Source organism: Lactuca virosa, chromosome 6 (assembly GCF_052849685.1).
Source record: "Lactuca virosa cultivar CGN04683 chromosome 6, Lactuca_virosa_CGN04683_v6, whole genome shotgun sequence".
Lineage (NCBI taxonomy): Eukaryota > Viridiplantae > Streptophyta > Magnoliopsida > Asterales > Asteraceae > Lactuca > Lactuca virosa.
The window spans coordinates 66,275,197-66,295,028 of record NC_136431.1 but is presented as its reverse complement, the minus strand read 5'-3'; the positions used below and the strand labels follow the sequence as shown (position 1 = coordinate 66,295,028).

Sequence of the window (19,832 nt, the reverse complement as noted above, 5' to 3'; positions counted from 1 at the left end):
TATATAAAGTTGTGCATATTGATAAAGTGATTAATTGGCCAAAGCCAAAGCAAATAAAAGGCTAAGATGGATGTAAAGTGATTAATTGGCCAAAGCAAATAGTTTTCTAATACGAGTAGGGTCGATTGTTATACACTTTTTCATGTATTCAAATTTCATAAATAAGATTAAAAAAAATAAACTATTTTTTCAAAAGTAAAGAATATGATTTATCAGCTAAAATGATATAAACATTTACATATATTGTATACGAATTTCGATCAATTACATTCTTAACCAAGTTTTTTAATATTTAATAATTTGAACCATAAAAATACTACATAACAAAAACATGTAAAGTAAAAGAATCAATGTGTCATTACCTTTTAAATTCTCTTTACTTTTTTTAATTTACTACACTAAAAGAAGCTTTTTAAGACAGTAATATTAGTAAAGTTTAATAAATACCACACTTTATGCATCAAGTTTAAAATTATTAACCAAAATACATAACCATAATAGATGGCTTAAATCATCATTTTAAGATAATAAAACTAACTAAAACATTACATTATAAATGATGTTAGTAGCACTTGAAAATAAAGTCTACAACTTCAACTATATCTAACTAAAACTACTTGACTTAAAAACAGAAAGCACACATAAAGTAGACATTTTTAAAGTGCTAATAACATCACATACTTAGACGCTATTTTGATTTTGTGTCACATAATATAACAAAATCAAAACTTAAAGTAGATAGATAGATAGTCGCATATAATCAAGACTTGGTTGAAGTCACGTGCAAAGAGTTGATGGATTCACATGTACATGGATCGTTCCCCATGCATGAGCTTCGAAGCCAAAACATTGTTCCAGATTTCAGTGAAAGCTCTGATGATGATTCCATGGTAATATGGTGAATTAAGCTGCAAGAAACAGTTGAGAAGCTCCCTAAGATCTTCTCTTCCGTATATCTCTTTCTCCATTATCATCTGCAGCATTGAATCTCTGAAATCGACATACGGGTCGTCGGAATCTTTCTCCACCGCCAGACTGTTGCCGCCGATCTTCCCAAACCCTTGAACCGCTCTCAAGCTAACTTCAGACTCGTCCAGCGTCGACTCTGAGGTGTTGGGTGAGAATAAGGTTGCGGTTGGCGTGGTGGTGGTGGTTGTTGGGGTGGTGTTCCATGAGGTGGAGGTGGAGGAGTGGTGGTGGTTGTGGTGACGGCGGTGGTTGTCGGGGTAGTAGTGGGTGTGGTTTCGTTTGTATTTGTTGGGTTTTGGGTTGAAGATCTTGGAGAGGTTGAATCTCCGGCAGCCGCCACCGCAGCCGACGCTGACGGCGGTGGTGTTGAGTAAGAGCTTTTTGTTGATTGTAGGCATAGTGGGGGTGAAGAAGAGGGAAGCAGAAGAAGTTGACTCATGTGATGAAAGTTTTTGTTTCTCTCTATAAATTCTGTTTTCTTACCAACAAGTACATACTAACGTCACAGTACCTTAATTTGCTTTTTCGTCACAGCCCAATCACAGAGTTTGACAGATTATAGTCATTCCCTCCAAAAAAAAATTCTAAAAAAAATCGATTCAATAAGTTCAATCTAATCTAATAAATAATAAATAATATGTTAATATATATATAATTCATTATATTTTAATTTTGAGTTATAAAAGCCATATATTTATGAAATAAATTTGTATTGCGATTACTTGACCTTGTATTTATCTATTTATGAAATTAAATTTTATTGCATATGATATCATAGATACTCTTAAAACTAATCCATTTTTAAATAGCTTTTCATTACTTACATAATATCATATATAAAACAAGTTAAACGGACAAATAAAAGATTATTTCAAAAAGCATAGGATGTTTCATAGAGTACATATAATGAAAAATCATGTTAGCTTTAACATTTATAAAACAGAAAAATATGAAGTAACCGTAGTAAAATTTGATTTTAAAAAATAAATAATGTTTATTGTAGTAAATATAATAATTACTCCGAAAAAGAGTTAAAAGATGCTTTTATTTATGTTTTCGGAAATAATTCATATACATTTTTAAAAAGTATTTAAATTTATATTATGTGTATGTAAAGTTTATTGCTTTTCACAAAATACAGTGAGTATATTATTGGTAAGTAAGAGACTTTGAACTTTGAAGAATCAATTACGTTTTTTTATGTATATAAATAGGTAACGTAAGTACAAGAAATACTTGGATTTCCTGAAAATAATGGTATTTATATTTATATTTCTAGTTAATAGATTTCAGCATAATCTAACTGACCAACAAACAACCTAAAAATCTTTATTTTTTTGGATTAAGTCATAAACAACAAATATGTTTTCTGATTTCTAATTGTATTTTAAGTAATCATTGATTATTTAAAACATAGACGACTACATCAAATAGATGAAGGTCAATGTCGAGTGATCTACAAATTTGGTCAGCTTTTTACTAAGTTTCTTATTTTATTTTCTAAATTTTGTTAGCAGATACTTTTTCTTTTTTTTTTTTTTTTTTTTGAAAATTCGATTAAGTGTATAGGGTCTTTAAGTATTTTATTTATCATCACACGTACGCTAACTAGATAAAATTGTTTATAATAAAGATTAAAAATAATATTTTGTTTTGTTATGTTCTATTTTCACCAAACGATATAAAAAGAGTTTGTCCAGTTCTCTTCAATCTAATTCACGTCAGTTTTATCCAATCCAGTTTCACATACCAAACAATATCTAAATAAATATTCACTATTAACCAAATCCAAATAAAAAAGTTCCTTGTTTTGTAAACAATTAACCTATGTGAGACGAAAGTAAAGTAAATTTCAATGGATGGATAAACTGAAGATGTGAACACTTTTTCTAACTTGAAAACTGTAACACCCCCTACCTCTTTAATTATGGTGTACTTCTTAACCTTTCTCTTTTATTTTTTTAATTGATAAGTATATATATTCCATTCTTTAAAAAAAGTTAATTTTAAACTTATTTTGTAAAAAAATAAAATTCATAGTTCAATTAGAGAACTTACCAAATGATGATTTCCGAACCAGCTTTTGTGCATTGACTTGCGAATTATGTCATTGCAATCTAATATCAATAGAGGTAGGGGTTAAATATTGTCATGATTTGAATATGAATCAGTGTTGTTCACAATATTTTTTATGTATTCTATCAAATAACCACAATCTAAATGATTTTATCAATTCTTAGCTCTAGTTCACGTTATCAAATGGCATTTATGCAAATGTAGTAAAATACTTGTAATCGAACTTATGTTATTATTAAAAAATTTGAATTTATTAATTTAATGGAAACCCAAGGAATAGAGCATAAAATATCACAGATCCTGCCAAAATAAAATATAATAATGATAATAAGGTATAAATGGAAGAGTTTGGAAGCTGGCATATGACAGTAGGTCATTTATCTTTGGGATTAATTAAAGCAATTAAGTATCTATTTTTGTATAAATTGTAATTGCATCTCCAGAAATAAAAAATAGAAAGAACCCATATAAACCGGCTGATTTAACTCCAATGGATCGCAGATCCCACCGGATAACATCAATTTCATACACTCCATTTCTTTTTTCACTTTAAATAAAAGAGCCGTTTATGGGTTTTCTTAGGAGTAAATTACAAAATAATCCCAATACTTATACGAAAATTATGGATTGGGTCCTGAAAGATTTTGTTTTTGATTTCATCTATAAAGTTTCAATTTGTTTTGAATTTAGTTTTTTTTTGGAACCGGCAAATATATTAAAAGGCCCCGCCACCGCCCGCCTAGCAAGACACTAGACGGCAGAGGAAAACAGGAGAAAAACAAAAGTTTACGTACAAATAAGAGGAGAAATGGACCAATCAACCCATTTGTAATTATAGTTCATTCGTATATGTTTTATCCACACAAACATCTGAGACTTAATAATATCTACCATCATAGTTGGAGACGAACGTATGTTTTTAAGTACTCTGTCGCACCTCGCCTTCCAAATCCGCCATAACGTCCCGTAGCAGATAGCAACTATGTTATTTTTTCGGTCCTTATCCTTCCCAAAATCATCCAGGTACCCAGTTAACTCTCCAATTGTCGATGTCTGTACCACTGGAATGCCACACCACTTCAGCACCCAATCCCAGACTGCTTTCGCGAACGTACAAGATAGCAAGATGTGGTCGTAGTCTTCCACATCTGCTAAGCAACAGCTGCACATCACCGAATCCAGATCTAAACCTCTATTTCTAAGAGCACGTAACGATGGGATACGCTTCTGCATTGCTCTCCAGATAAAGCCTATAACTTTGATAGGGACCTCATGAATCCATTTCACCCGATCCATCATTACCTAGTTTTGAGGTTTATCGATTATTTTCCTGAGAGTAGCCACCTGGAACTCGCCATCAGCTGTAATACCGTACTTCCAACCATCATTTGAAGCCTGCAACTGGAAGGACCCAAGCAATGTCTCAATACTATGTAATTCCTCCAAATTGTGCATCATATTGTGGGCGTGAGATCCAATCCCATGACGGGCCATCATCTCGAATTCTATCTACAATCAAGCATCTCTTTTTCTTTTCCAGTTGATACAACCCTGGGAAAGCAGATTTTAGAGGTTCGCCACCAATCCAATGATCCAACCAAAACATAGTATCATCTCCTCTCCCAATCTGCTTATTAATCACATGTACCGTATTAATTCCTATACTGCTCAAGACATGTCGAATACCGGCAATATTGTTCCATACTCCCGTAATGTATTTGTTTGACATAACATTGGAAGGCTTGATACTTAGGTTATGAATACCTTTAATAACACGGGCCCAACTCGTTGTGGGATTTGTTCTCAGACGCCACCACCACTTGGTTAATAGAGAAAGATTAAGAGCTCAGATCGAGCCCACACCCAAGCCTCCCATATCCTTTGGAGCGATTATTTTTTCCCATGCGACCCAGTGTATTTTTTTCCTATCCTCAGCACCTCCCCAAATGAATTTTCTCCTGATGCTCTCCAGTGTATTTAATACACCTATAGGTGCTGCAAACAGTGATAGGAAGAATGTTGGAAGGTTTCCCAGCACTGCTTTCACTAGGGTCAACCTCCCACCGAAGGATAAAGTTTTTGCCTTCCATGTAGATAGCTTGGATCAGAAACGTTCAATCACCGGGGCCCAATGGCGCTTAAGATTCATGTTTGCTCCCACTGGGACGCCTAGATAGATAAAAGGAAGTGACGACGGCTCACACCCAAGAGGCACAGCCCACCTTCGAACTTCATTGGGACATGCTCCAATTCCAAACACTCGGGACTTAAAAAAATTTACTTTGAGTCCAGAAGAGATTTGGAAACATCGCAAAATCCGTGCTAGGTTGTGTATGTTTGATCTGCTTCATTCACCTATAAATAAAGCGTCATCAGCATAAAACAGATGTGAGATTGTCATATCTTCTTGTGGAATCCGAACTCCCTTAAAGATGCCTTTCTCGCACACCGACTTCATAGCAACATTTAGCCCTTCCATTACCATTATGAAGAGTAATGGTGAGAGTGGGTCGCCCTGTTGTATCCCCTTCCCGAAATTGAACTCAGCTGTGGGTGAGACATTTACAAGTACCGATGTCCTAGCAGATTCGAGACACCCCTGATCCACAGCCTCCACTTTGAGCCGTACCCCATTTGTTCCATTATAGAATCCAAAAACTCCCAGTTAACCGAGTCAAAGTCTTTGTCGAAATCTACTTTGAAGTGGAGTAGTTTCTTCTTTATTTTTTTTACCCATGCACATAATTCGTTTACAATTAGTGGCCCATCGTGTATATTTATGCCTTCAACAAATGCCGACTGGACCTCATCTATGTTATAACCAATAACCCTTTTGAGTCGGATGGCAAGAGCTTTTGCTATAATTTTATATATATACTTCCAATTAGACTAATTGGTCGGAAATCCCCAAGAACTAATGGATCCTTAACTTTTGGCACCAGAGTAATAAAGGATGAGTTGCACCCGAGACTAAGTTTCCCCTGTTGTTCGAAGTATTTAACAAACCTGAATATATCTTCCTTCATTAAGTCCCAATATTTTTTATGAACTTGAAGCTAAAGCCATCAGGCCCAGGGGCCTTGTCTCCGCCACATGCCCAAACAGCTACCCTGATCTCCTCCATAGAAAAAGGAGATTCAAGGTTATGACTAGTATCCGAATCCAGAGCGTGGAACTTTGAATTAATCATTTTTGGTCTAGTAGGCCAATTTTCCTGGAACTTTATTTGAAAAAATCTATGTACCTCCTGTTTTATTTCTTCTGTATTTGTGTTCCACACACCGTTTATAACCAGCCCGTTAATGTGATTTCTCTGTTGTTTGTTATTAACAAAAGAGTGGAAGAAACTTGTGTTCTCATCTTCGTCAATTGCCCATTTTATCCTTTCCTTTTGTTTTGCATCAAGGGAAACAATCTTTTCATGCTCTGCTATCTTTTTAAACACCAATCTTCTTTCCTCAATCTCCGATTCATACAATTCACGGGATTCAGATGCCACATCCAACTCCTATAACCTGATTTTTAATGCATGTAATTCCTTTACTTCCTTTGAATAATCACCAGCCCTCCACTTCTTGATTTCATTTTTTAAAAATTTGAGTTTTGCAGCTAAGTATCTGTCTTGCATCTCGTAACCAACGAAGGACTCCCAATTTTTGGTTACCACCTGATCGAATCCATCACGTTTCATCCAGGAGTTGAAGAATCTAAACGGGGTTTTGCCAAAGTCAACGGTCTCCGTTTGCAAAATAATTGGGCAATGATCAGACAGTTCACGTGCTACAGCCACCATAGAGATTTTTGGAAAATAATTAAGTAACACTGGGCAGATCAGAAACCTGTCTAATTTACTCATTTTTGGCTCCGGTTGACAGAAATAAGTGTAGCGATGACCCCCCATCCTTAATTCTTGAACCCCGGCATCCCCGATGAATCTATTAAACCAATATGCTGTTGAATGGTTAATTTGAGAGTTGTATCTTTCATCCGGTCTTCTAACAGTGTTAAAGTCCCCAAATAATATCTAAATACCCCCAATCGTTTGTTTAATTCCCAATAACTCATCCCAAATCTTCCGTTTCTCCATCGGGGCCTGGGGCCCGTATACGTTGTAGAAGATGACCTTCTCCTGGATACCCGACCAAGTACCAACAGTAATTAGATAGTGACGAGATATAATTACCTCAATAACATCGAAGAGACAAACATCCCATATGCTTAATAATCCCCCGACCTACTTGTTGCATGTGTTGCAGCATAGCCGAAATCTGTAGTGCCCCAACAGCCCTCCACATCGATCTTCTCAGAATCCAGCAGTTGAGTCTCTTGGATCCCGAAGAATGAGACCTTGTATTTGTTTTTGAGCCTTCTCACCCAGGTGACTTTTTGGGCTTCACCAATACCCCTTATATTTAAACTCAAGCAATTCATCGTGGAACATTTTTCTCACCGAATTCACCCATGACTTCCAGCAATACCGGATTTTCTTCGTCAATTTCAAATCCAAGTTGTCTACCGATTTTAATTGTCTTCTCTGTTTCTGAGTTGAAGGAGGTACATTCTGTAGCACCATCCAGGGACCACATCTCTTCCACGTTTCTATTGAGATCAATCGAGGGATCATCTCTACGTTCAGCACGATCTGGCGATTGGATATCATATCCGGGATGAGGTATCGTGGAGATTTGGGGGTTGGAGGAGTAGACAGTGCTTCCAGGACTATTACGTTTTTTTTTTGCAGCTGATACCCCAATAATTGTTAATTGGTCCATCATATCGGCTTGGGCCATATGGCAAAGTGAAGGTAAAGGCCCAAAGCATCCGCTTGGGTTTAGCTGTCCATCTAATTCAGGGATATTTTCACTCGTGGGGGGTTCTTCTTCCTGGATCTCACGTAGGATAGCAGGGGCTCTTTGGTAATTTGCATTTAATAGACTTGTATTCCCAACAGATGGATTAAAAACATGCAACGTTCCATTACCTTACGACCTTTGCTCTTCCACATTCTGAGTGGGGGGTGCCGCCGATTCATTATCCTCTTCGGTAACTGTCTGTAATTTCTCCGGAAACTGCTTCCGGTGGTCCTTCAAGGAATCTCTCTTGTACACTTTTTGGATTTCCTTTATGATCTCTCCTTCTTATGGTTCTTCATCCCCAACTTCCATCCATGTTTCAGATATACCTTCTTCATCCTCTGAGCTAGCCCCTTCTTCGTCACAGGATTGTCCTTCATAGAAGTTTTTCGATGAATCAAATTGGAATGGGAACCAATCCTCATCAAATTCAACAACCCCAACCTTGGTTATCTGGTCATCAGTGGCTACCTCAACTTCTTCATTGATCCTTGTTCGCCGTGTTGTAAGGATGCCGACTTTCACGCAGGACAAGTCTACCCTGTGATACACATCGTCGAAAGGAGCGATTATCTTCCCAAACTTCTTGCAGATTGCTTCAAAACTCATACTTCCCCAAAGTTTCAATGGAAGCCCCACTAATCTCACCCATGCTATCCGTTCAAAAAAAAAAAATTCTGGGCTCTCTACAGGTTCAACCCACTTTAAGTTTTCAGCCCATCTTTGTTTATTTTCTCGAAAACTCCTCGCCTCTACCGAGTTATCAAAGCATAATAAAACCTTCAGACCTCCAATGTATTTGATTTCGAGGTCCTGCTCTTCTTTTTCCAGAAGAAGTTTGGGGAGATGACCCAGGTGTGAGAGGGAGATGGCTTCAGCAATGAGTGTAGTTTTCCTAAGCCATGAGTACGTCACAGGTTCCTGTTTAAGGAGGATTGGTGGTTCCGGTGCATATTTCGGTGAAGGAGGCTTGGGTCTGATTACCTCTGCGTAGGAACAGTGATCTCTCACTCCAAGTCTAGGCTCGACCCACGTTGGCTGTTTATGCCGTTGCACATTTGTCTTCTGTGGGGTCAGCTTCCTAAGTTGCCTGGACACATTCACCATCAGCCTCTTCCCATTGTATGAGATACCATTAAGTTTCTTCTCTAATCCAGAGATGTCATTAACTCCTCTGAATCGGACGAAAGCAAATTTCTGCCCATTCCATCTCTTCTTAGTTCCCATATACACGTCCGATATCTCCCCGTATTCTGCGAATCACCTCCATAGATCTGTTTTGTTTGTATTATCAGGGACGTATGAGACAAAGAATGTCGTATCGCCTCTTACTCTCGCCGGTGCTTGCTTTTTCCGCCGGACTTCCGTGCAACCTTTCATCTTCTTTTTGAATTATGTGCACTTTTTATTGATGCTCTTTCGTTGACAAAGTTTATTTCTCCCGTTAAATAGAAAATTACTATTTCACTTTTAACGTTTTAGTCTTTTATAAATTGTTATATTATTATTGTGGGTATGGGTGTTAATTTTAGACATGACACGAATTTTAGACATTACACGAACCCGACCAGCAAATAAATGTGCTTGAGTAAGGGATTTCAATCCATTTAATTAAAATGTTTGATACGACACGACACAAAAATAAACAGGAATGGTTAGGGTCTAAACTTTCGACATGAAAATAAGTAGTTTATTTGTATGCAACTTTTTTTAAAATCTTTTAGGTAAATTGTGTTGGTGATTTTAGTGTCACCTAACATTTTGTGTAATTGGAACGGATATGTGAGCTAGGGGCTTATCCTTTGTACTCTATATTATATGTTTGATGAATGCGAAGTGCATGCATATATAAGATCGAATTATAAGTCGTTAAGACAGAAAGGCGGGTGTCAAGGGGGTCGCGCCCCTTTGCAATGTCCTAGGGGCAGAGCTCCTAGCGGGGTCCAAGGGGAAGAGCCCCAAAAGGTCTTCAGATTTTTGAATTAGTTACATCATGGAAAAATCGAATTATAATGAGTGATTATGGTCAAATTGATAAATCTTATCAATTTTAGTAACCATTGATTATACCATTAATTTCGTGATTTCCCTAACTAATATAGAAGATTAACCCTAATATGTCATGTATTTATACGACTCCTTTTTTGAGCCGTAAAGATAACCTTTCTTCAGCTCTCCTTCTTCTATACGAACTCGAACCCTCTGGCGAGTTGGCTTGTGTTTCTATGCCGAGATACACAAGTGTCATTTTGGATTATCCTAGACTGGATTTCCTGTAACCCATGCATAGGGTGGAAATATCGGTTCGGAAAGTGAACTTACACGATCCAAGAGAAATATGGTTCTCCACCATCACCCTACTCAAATATCCTCCAACAAATTAGGTATGCCCAAATGCAAAACCAAATATAAATAAATAAATAAATAAATTGTGTTGAGTTGGTTTGTAATGTGGAAGCCTCTATATTGGCTATATTGGTTGCGTAAGTCAATACATATTTTTAGTTTTTCACTTTTTCATTAATATCTCATACTCCAAGATTTCATTGCTCTCTTCCTTTCAACGTGACTTCGCTCCTCTAAATTTATTGTGAATTTCACCCATCCACCTCCCACATTATTACTCCCTCTTGCTTTTCACCTCTCCAATTCCTACTATTTCAACATATTTAGTGTTTCAATCTAGCACGACACAAGATATTTATAATGTCTAAAACCTAAACCTGCCAACTTGACACAAACTCGATACTAAAATAAACATGTTGAGATAACACGACACGATAATTAAATGGGTTATCACCAAGCTATCTCAACACATTTAAGTTTCAACCCAACACAAAAACGAGACAACACGTTTTTCACCTTTAATTGTTTAGGTGCACCCCATCCCTACATCTCCTTCACGATCCTTCCCATTCCTTATCGCCTTCCAACGACTACCGACATCCACTTCCAACGACGTCTTTAACTTTCTAGATCAATGTCACACCCCAAAACCGGAATGACGGAAACGTTCGGGGGTGGAGGACGTCATGTTTAGTATCACAAGTCATGCATCATAGTAAGCAAAGTAATAAACAACCATTTCATTAGAAAGAAAGTGTTTACAAAGTATGTGATTCACATAATATAGAATACATAGCAAATAACAAAAAGACATGAAGCTATACTGCTCCATCTTCTGAATCCCAATGCGCGTACTTGTCTACTGGTCTCCTGAGAATACAAGTTATTTTGAAAGAGTAGATCAGCATTTAAGCTGGTGAGTTCATAAGATTTTAGTGATGTAAGTAAGTTGTAAGAAAGTTGTAGTAACTTGTAAGTTCTGTTTAGAAAAGCTCGCCTGTTCCTCCAAAAAATCCTATATTTCCTGCTTTGATGAAAGCTAAGTAAAAATGACTCTACAATCCTTTCTATGAGTACTAAATGGATACAAGTTATATAAAACCCAGAGTAAACAAACAATCGGTTATGTGTATCTGCCTTAAGCCCACAACCAAACAAGGAACAGGAAATGAGGCGGAAAGCACACATCTCATTGTTTGTTAGATCATCGTTGTATATAACCCTCGCATATTCACTTGGTACTCACGGAGTTAACTGTAATAGTTCCTTTAATTTGATGTAAACATTCTTTAAGAAAACCCTTATTTCTTTTAGTAAAAATGGTAACCATAGTGGTTCCTTCTATAATCACTTGGTTTATACTAGCTATATATAATCTAATATCGAACAGATAGTTAATTGTGTGAATCTGCCCTAAGCCCACAACCAAACAAGGAACAGGAAATTAGGCGGAAAGCACACATCCAACTACCTATCAGATAGTAATTATATATAAACCTGATGTATAAACCAAGGTATTGTAGAATTAATCACCTAAGGTCCTTTAAGTTTATACTGGTTTAATAAAATGGATTAAACCCTTTACTGGTAAGTTTCTAGTTTTGTATACCAAAGTTCTTATTTGAAAAGTATGTTTTGTACTAGAAAACGGTGCATTGAATTAGTGTCCTATGACCTGACCCATACATGGTACCCCTTATGATTACTTAGTGTATACGGAACATATATATAGCTAAGATCGGATAAATAGTAGGCTGGGTGAATCTGCTCTAAGCCCACAACCAAACAAGGAACGGAAAATGAAGCGGAAAGCACACCTCCTACTACCTGTCGGACCCGATTAATATATATCCCTGAATGCATACACTAAGGAATCATAAAGTTAGCATTATAGGCCCCCTTTCTACTGAATATACTAGACTCGGCTGTTCTGTTTGTCGTTTGTAAAATGTAAGTTTTCCCTAGTTTATAACTATCTTGACTCGAAAATAGCTTGTATTAACTTTCAAGTGGAACTGTCACAAAATGAAAGTAATGGGAAATTATAAGTACACAGTTGTCTTTTGAATTGACAACCCGCAGTACTGATTTACCTTAAAACATGTTTGTCTTATTAAGGTCATAATGTGATGGATAGTACCCATACTATACGCTCTCCCTGCAAGAGATTCTGGGGACCAAACGCGACTTCCGCAAACAAATTGCTAGGCCGTGTAAATTCACATTAAAGCTATATGATCATGTATACCCAATTTACTATCACCTTTTGTTTAGAACAATGAGTTAGTGATTATTGGTATAATTAGATCCTGAAGTGTTCTTATGCTATAGCATCTTAGTATGTTCATTCTGTTATAGTATCTTAGTATGTTCTCTTTGATGTATTGTATCTACCTCCCTGTTTCTCTTTACAGTATGATCTCTATGTTATCGTGTATTGTTTCAACCTCCCTGTTTCTCTTTATAGTATGCTCTAGTATCTAGTATGAATTGAACCTCTAAACTATACCCCTTATAGTTTACTAGTATTTTACTTGAACTGTTACTGAAAAGACTCATTTTTCTACTAAGTTATGCTTGTACATTAAAAATAGAGTTTTGTTAAACTATAAAGTAACATAACTTGAAAAGAGTTTTTGAAATGTTTTGATCACTTATAAAAGTCATAAGTAATCTTTTGAAAGATGTTTATAACAAATAATTACACAATTATCATTGTGTTCAACTTGTATCCCCCCCCCCCCCTAAAAGCATTTAAAACAGTTAAAAGATTCATTATAGGGGCATGAACTCACCTTATGTGGGTGATTCAAATGAATATGCGCGTAAGGATGAGAAGTTCCACCAATGAAGTCCCGAGACTCAACGAGTCCTAAATGACATATATGTTAGAAAATAGGGGATGAATAGATTGCTTGGATTCTCTGAAAGTCGTGATTCACTATCAAATTGAAGTATTTCGATGGTACAGATCGAACACTCAATTGGATAAAATTCAGAGAATGAAATCTGAGAATGTATGTGAAAATGTTCTTGAAGATGTACCAGAAAATTATTGGGGTTTGAGCATTCTAACACTCCTATGGTGTACATGCAACCCTATAAACCTTGGATCTATGTTTTCTCTATTATACATGCAAATATTAACTATTCCAAGGTTTCATCCTAACTAGCATATTATGAAGCACCTATACTACAAAGTTCTAGTTAGATGACATACCTTTTGTTGTGGCTTGAAGTCTTGATGTATTTGGCCTTAAGAGCTTAGCACCAATAGTATGAAATGCCTCAAATGGAATCACAACACACCTAGGACAAAGGTGGCTCTTGAGAGAGAATTCCATGCACCAAAACACCTCCATATTTCTCTAAGAAAAGAAGTGGTGATTTTGGCTATGGAGTAACCTATTTATATGTAGGATTCCAAGGGTCATGGGTATAACCCATAATCCATACCCATGGGTTTTATGATCCATGGTTCATGTGGCCCAACTCTTTATGTATCCATACATAAACTTGGTCCAACATGGATCATAAGCCCAACACATATAAATATAACTAATTATCATAATTAGTCCTCATAGATTTAATTAGTCTCTTTTGATCACTAAATTAATTCCAAATTAATTCTTGATCGATACTAATTAAAACATATGATTTCATATTAATATATTATAACTTATAATATATTAATAAACCATAAATAACCTTCTCTCAAAAGTCCATCCTAACAAATTGTCCTGATGATATGCAACCCAAATGGACCATGCTACTCTCGGGCCAAGTACATACCAATAATAGTTATGGGCTTAGACATCTAATCCAACAGTCTCCCACTTGGATAAGTCTAAAACTATTATTGCAAGTACGACTTCATAACCCGACTACCAATCGTAGCTCTTAAAGCCGCTGTCGAACTCTGAACAAATCAATGACGCGTCCATTAGATAAGGGATCATATATTCCTTCATTCTAGATATCATATGGACTGAGACATGGATTATAATCATTCTCTCTGTCCATTTGTTGTTTCCCGATTTTCGATTTATGATGACTGACTGATTGAACAAATCAAATCATTCCTGGCTTGGCCAAGCACTCACATGTGTCATCGCTAAATCATCGAGGGGCCCACAGATATCGCTTTTATCCCGAAGGTAAAAGGAATGGATAAACTTCGACTCATATGGTTTGTTCTACTACTTGTTGAATCATACACAAAGGCACGTTTTATAACATCGAGTTACCAAATGTGTTTTCGTGCAATCAATGTATAACCAACTCATAGTAACAACTCATATCTCTAGGTTTGAAGAATATAAGATATTATCGTCTCATGATCACTCGTGATAAAATCCATGAAGTGATTCAAATGAGCGCGGGTTGAATCCAATACTCAGAACTTATGAGCACTCATGAGTGTTGTAGCACTACTTTGTCCACCAACTTGGACCTCTACAAACCAACCCATGACAGTCTTGATTCATATCTACTTCCAACATATGACCGACTGTGGATGGTTTGAATAACTTAATCATTCAGGAAGAGCGACTTAGTTATTCTGGAAGTCAAAACATGCAAAGTGAAACACAAGAATAAATGAATCAAATATGGTATCAAACCCTATGAATATAAATAAACACTTTTATTTATCACCATACTGATTACTCATTATTCATTGTTTCGGTTTTATCAACTTTATACTTGAATTAAAAACACTAGTTGTCCCATGCTCCAAGCATGTACACTATGTTTTTCTTAAACAATAGCTTTGCCATACACCAAGTATGCACTCTATGTTTGTCTATGATCCTTACTTTGTGAAATAAACCAATTGAACATAATTTCAATGATTATAATTTCACACTCCCAAATCCTTATCGAAAAATGTGAGAATTTCAAATTCCTATCATTTATCGAAATCTGTTTAGATTTTAAACTTATATGCACTGACCCTCCTATAATGAATATGTACAAAGTCACAAAGACTTGTCAACAATCATTATAAGGTATTCCAATGGAGATCAACTCCATGGAAACTAAGTCTCATATTCAAAGTACATTGCTTTGGACATGCTTCTTGCATTAAGTTTTCTAATCTTACACAGATAACTTCCACCTATGGAGACAACTCCATATTCTCATTTTGACAATCACTTCTGAATAAGAGATGCCGCTTTTCAGAATATGTCAATATGGTCCTTTCAAAATTAGCACTATACTTCCAACTGTCCCTGAGCAACCAATCTTTGGTAAACCTCATATTGTCCTCGACAATTGCTTAATCATTTTAGTCATATCCAATTCTAGACCTTTTCCCTTCTTAATGCCTCTGGGCATTTGGAAAAATTTAGAAATGACAAATATTATAGCACATGCAATCGATCCTGTACCCAAAGCAAATGGTACACGATTCATGATGTCTCACATAAAGACATGATTCTAGACCAGTCTTTTGTTACAATATTTTTATTTGCCATGTTTTCAAAATTTGACTATGAAGAGGGATGCCGTAATCATAATCGAATTTTGAGAACGCAATATATAAAATTTCCTTAAGTTGAACCAATCCAACATTAAATTCATATATATATATATATATATATATATATTCTTGACTAAAGATGATTAAGGTCTCAATCTAAGCCTTTAAAACTGAAATGAAGTATATCCTCTCCCTTAATTATAGCAAAACTACTTTTTCAATCCCTGCAGCCTCACAAATTGAAACTTTTGTTTTCTATAATTAACATTGCTAATTGCAACACTAACAATAATTATCATGCTCCCACTAACATGATGATTATTAGCATAACACTTATGCTCCCACTAGCTTTGACATGTACTCAGAAATCAGCTGGACTTCTAGAAATCAATACTTTATTGACTTTCTTACCAAAGTTCAGATTTCTGATACGAGATGCTTTGATAAAACTTTATCAAAATCATACACCTTTCCTTAGATAGCATGCATGTGTGTCTAAACAATTTCAGAACTATGAAAAGGGATGTCGTAATCATACTCTCAATTGTTTAGACCTTTTGCCATCTGCTTCAAATCTACTTGGTGGAAGTGTTTCCTCACCATCATTTTCATGAATCGGAGAGAAACCTTATGACCCTTAGATTTTATGGTGTATGTGTTCTTATCCATGTGAATCGTCAAAACCATAGTCACAAGACAAGGATAATGACAAATCCAAACTCATATGGACTGAACTTATGAAATCTTAACTTCTTGGCACCTGGCAGTACAGGGCCTGCCATTGCTTCCAAGTTGTTATGCAACCAATTGAGAACTTTCAGAACTCCTATGCAAAGCCAACTTTAACTGGAATGGGCACAGAATATGTCAACACGATAGGTTATAAACCTCAAGTCGTGTGCTAGTGAAGAACCTCAGGTTTTATTCTTGATTAGTTCTTGAAATTCTTTTTAGGATCTTTAAGACTCCCACTATCCTCTTGACATATAAGACTATCTTGCCAAATATTCAAGAGATAGTGCAGATTCTTTATCAAGACAAACACGTCACACAATTGGCCTGAGTTGGTCTTTGTTTTATCCAAAACATCACAACTTACCAATTTCAAATGTACAAGAGTAGGACACTTTTACTCTTACATTTGACAAGTGTTTTAAACCTTTCTTTAAGATATGTCACTCAAATTACAATCTTGGAGTATGACTCTAAGAATTGTTTTGGAACGAAGTATGACTCATCTTCCTGATCTAACCATTTCAACAATTCATGACTGAGGACTAATTGTGATATGATTTCTAAATCATTAAGATGATCACAAACATGATACTAAAGTACTCTCCCATCTTTTCAGATTTGAGAAACTTTTATCTTTCTGCCTAATTTGATTCTTCCCATTCGTTCTGCCATACATTGAGATTTTTCCAATGTTTCAGAATTATACTTAAACTTGTAAGTATAACCATATTTACTAAACTTTAGTAAATCAAATAGTCTTAACGAGCTTTGTGGTGGACATGACCAGTGCACAAGAATATGTACTCGATCCCTTTAGTCCTTCACTTGACTCACACATCCATGTGAACAAGTAATTAGTCTTGATTTTCCAATGCTTGAAAGTTCTCATTCATCATACTATTCAACTTGCATGATTCCAAGTTTCGGTCCAATTGAAACTTGGGTGATGAGGAACTTTCCTGATTTGGTAAATTTAGACACTACCACAAATGAAAGAATCAAATCCATTTTCCAATATTGCTGTCAGTGGAATCATATAAGCAACAATTTTCCACAAATGCCATTGTAAGGATACTTCAAATAAATAAAAATTAAACAATTTTCTTTTATTTTAAAACTTTGCGGAAAAACTTATCCTTACAATCCACATGGAAAATTGTTGTTATCTATTCCTTAGCAATATATCATAACTTCTTAAGCAACTGCTCAAAATTCTGATGCGATCGAAATCCACCTTCGCGATCAGAATCAGCATATACTTCCTTTAAGATTTCTCTCTATTCTTTGATTCTTAAAACATCAACATGTGACCCAGTCACATCATGTAATGAGGATCTCAGAATAGAACTTAACAGAGTTAGATAATGGGCTCTACCTGAAGTAGAGTCAAACTTATTGACTTTAACATCCTTAGGTAAATTTGGCAGCTTTCCAATCAACGCCCCTTCCTTTGGCAAAATAAACATATGGACCCTTTGGTAATAGGACTATCTCAGACTTAGCCTTTCTCTTTACCATTTGGTCAACCGGGTTGACTATGGGCAATCCCTTTCCATTGGGAAGAGAATGGTTTTTCTGGATTTCCAGTGTCACCATTGTCACTGTCCATAAAGTTTTTGGGAAGTTGATCTTCTAATCAAATTTGCTTTACTATCGTTCCAAATCATTGCTGATTCAGCAGCACCAAGCAAATAGATATGATCATTAAGGTTCATGTCATAGTCTGTTTCAAAGTAGTCCCAAAGGAACTCACTATGTGACTTAGAAAGTGATTGAACATCCAACATTTTCAAGACTTTGACACCCAACTCTCCCGGCTTGTCAATATGTGACTTCATCTCTAAGATGTGATCACACATAGACCTTGCTTGCCATTAGGGCTTGAGTGACCTTGAACTTGTGGGTTAGGGAGAATAATTGGAGGATGTGGAGGAAGAGAAGTATGACTTCCATGAGCCAAACTCGGGAAGTCATATTCATTAGGAAAGCTTGGTTTGGGAAGATCATTGTTGTCTAAACCAAACATCAACAATGGGAGAAATTCACGTAAAGTTGATTTAAGTCCTTAATATAACACCCAATATGATATATTAAGGCTAGGACCCAACAAACTATTTTATAACTTGGAAGAGGGATGTCGTAATCCAAGCTATAAAATATTTGAAGGTAGGTGAATGAGGATTCACCAATTTCCACCAAGATAAACGAAATGTATTATTAGGTTTTAATTGGTTTTGAAACTCCTAGATTCTTTTGAGATTCATTGAACTTTTCAATGGCATGTTTCAATCTCGAGTGTGCCCTTCAGGTTTTGTGACTGGGATGCCGAGGATCACAAAACAAGGTGTGAAGTAACCATGCAAATATACTTGGTACCCTTAATATTTACCCCTCAATCGATGTGCCGGTTAACCACACACGCTCCAACGATACTATGATAAACATTAAGTTACCCTTTGCCTACCTTGTTAAGCCCAGGTTAGTGTGCCGGTTAACCACACACGCTCCACTAACAGCTTAAACAAAGTGCAAAGTGTAATTTCATGGATTAGCACCTTATTCACATTTTCCTAAGTAACTAAGATTGGGAATTTATAAGTGTTTAGTTACTTAGTATTTATCATTATACTTTTAATGAAGGGTGAATTATAGTCTTTATCCTACCCGTTCGGCTAACAACCCTCCACCAGTCAAGGAAGCGGTGGGTGAGAGTGGACACCCATTAAACTGCCATTTTATGGGCAGTAACCTTATACCCCCCTTATAGACCGGCTTTGTGAATGAGGCCTACTAATGGTAAGATTGACTTTATCTTATACATATCTATATAATTAAAATTATAATAATAGTATAAGGGTTGAATTTTAAACTTTTAAAATTCTAAGGTCTAGTTTGGAATTAAAGTATACATGGGGGGTAACTTTACAAATTCCAAAACTTGAGGACAAGTTTTGAAACCTTTCAAAACTCTTGGATTTTTCATAACTTATGAGTTTAATTAAGGTTTAATGAAAAAAAATTCAAGTTCCATAACTTGAGGACAAGTTATGGAAGACATTAAATCATTTAATGATGACATTAAAAATAGTGACTCTTCTATTTTCATAACCTATGAGACTTAATGACACTTTAAAAAGAAAAACTCTTCACTTTCCATAACTTGAGGACAAGTTATGGAGTTCATAAAAACCATTAAGATCAAATATTCCAATTAACACAATAATCAAATAATTTTTCTATGATCTAGATTAAACTCATAAGTAAAGATAATTCACATCAACAATTTTCAAGAAATTAGATAATCATATAAACTAATACAAATCTTAAAACTTTGACAATTATCCTTTGAAGACTCTTGGAATTCATAA

At 35.8% G+C, this 19,832-nt stretch overlaps 1 protein-coding gene across 1 annotated transcript; it reads right to left on the bottom strand.

Annotated features, from left to right (window-relative positions):
• Positions 1-550: 550 nt before the first annotated feature.
• Positions 551-1,400, bottom strand: LOC145120589 (transcription repressor OFP12-like). Its single transcript, XM_079056395.1, has one exon. It carries the CDS (start codon positions 1,365-1,367, stop codon positions 801-803), a length of 567 nt encoding a protein of 188 aa, XP_078912521.1. The 5' UTR covers positions 1,368-1,400; the 3' UTR covers positions 551-800.
• Positions 1,401-19,832: the final 18,432 nt, after the last annotated feature.

What these genes read in the sequence shown, in the direction of transcription:
- LOC145120589 (XM_079056395.1), bottom strand. Translation starts at nt 1,367, where the DNA reads ATGCCTACAATCAACAAAAAGCTCTTACTCAACACCACCGCCGTCAGC.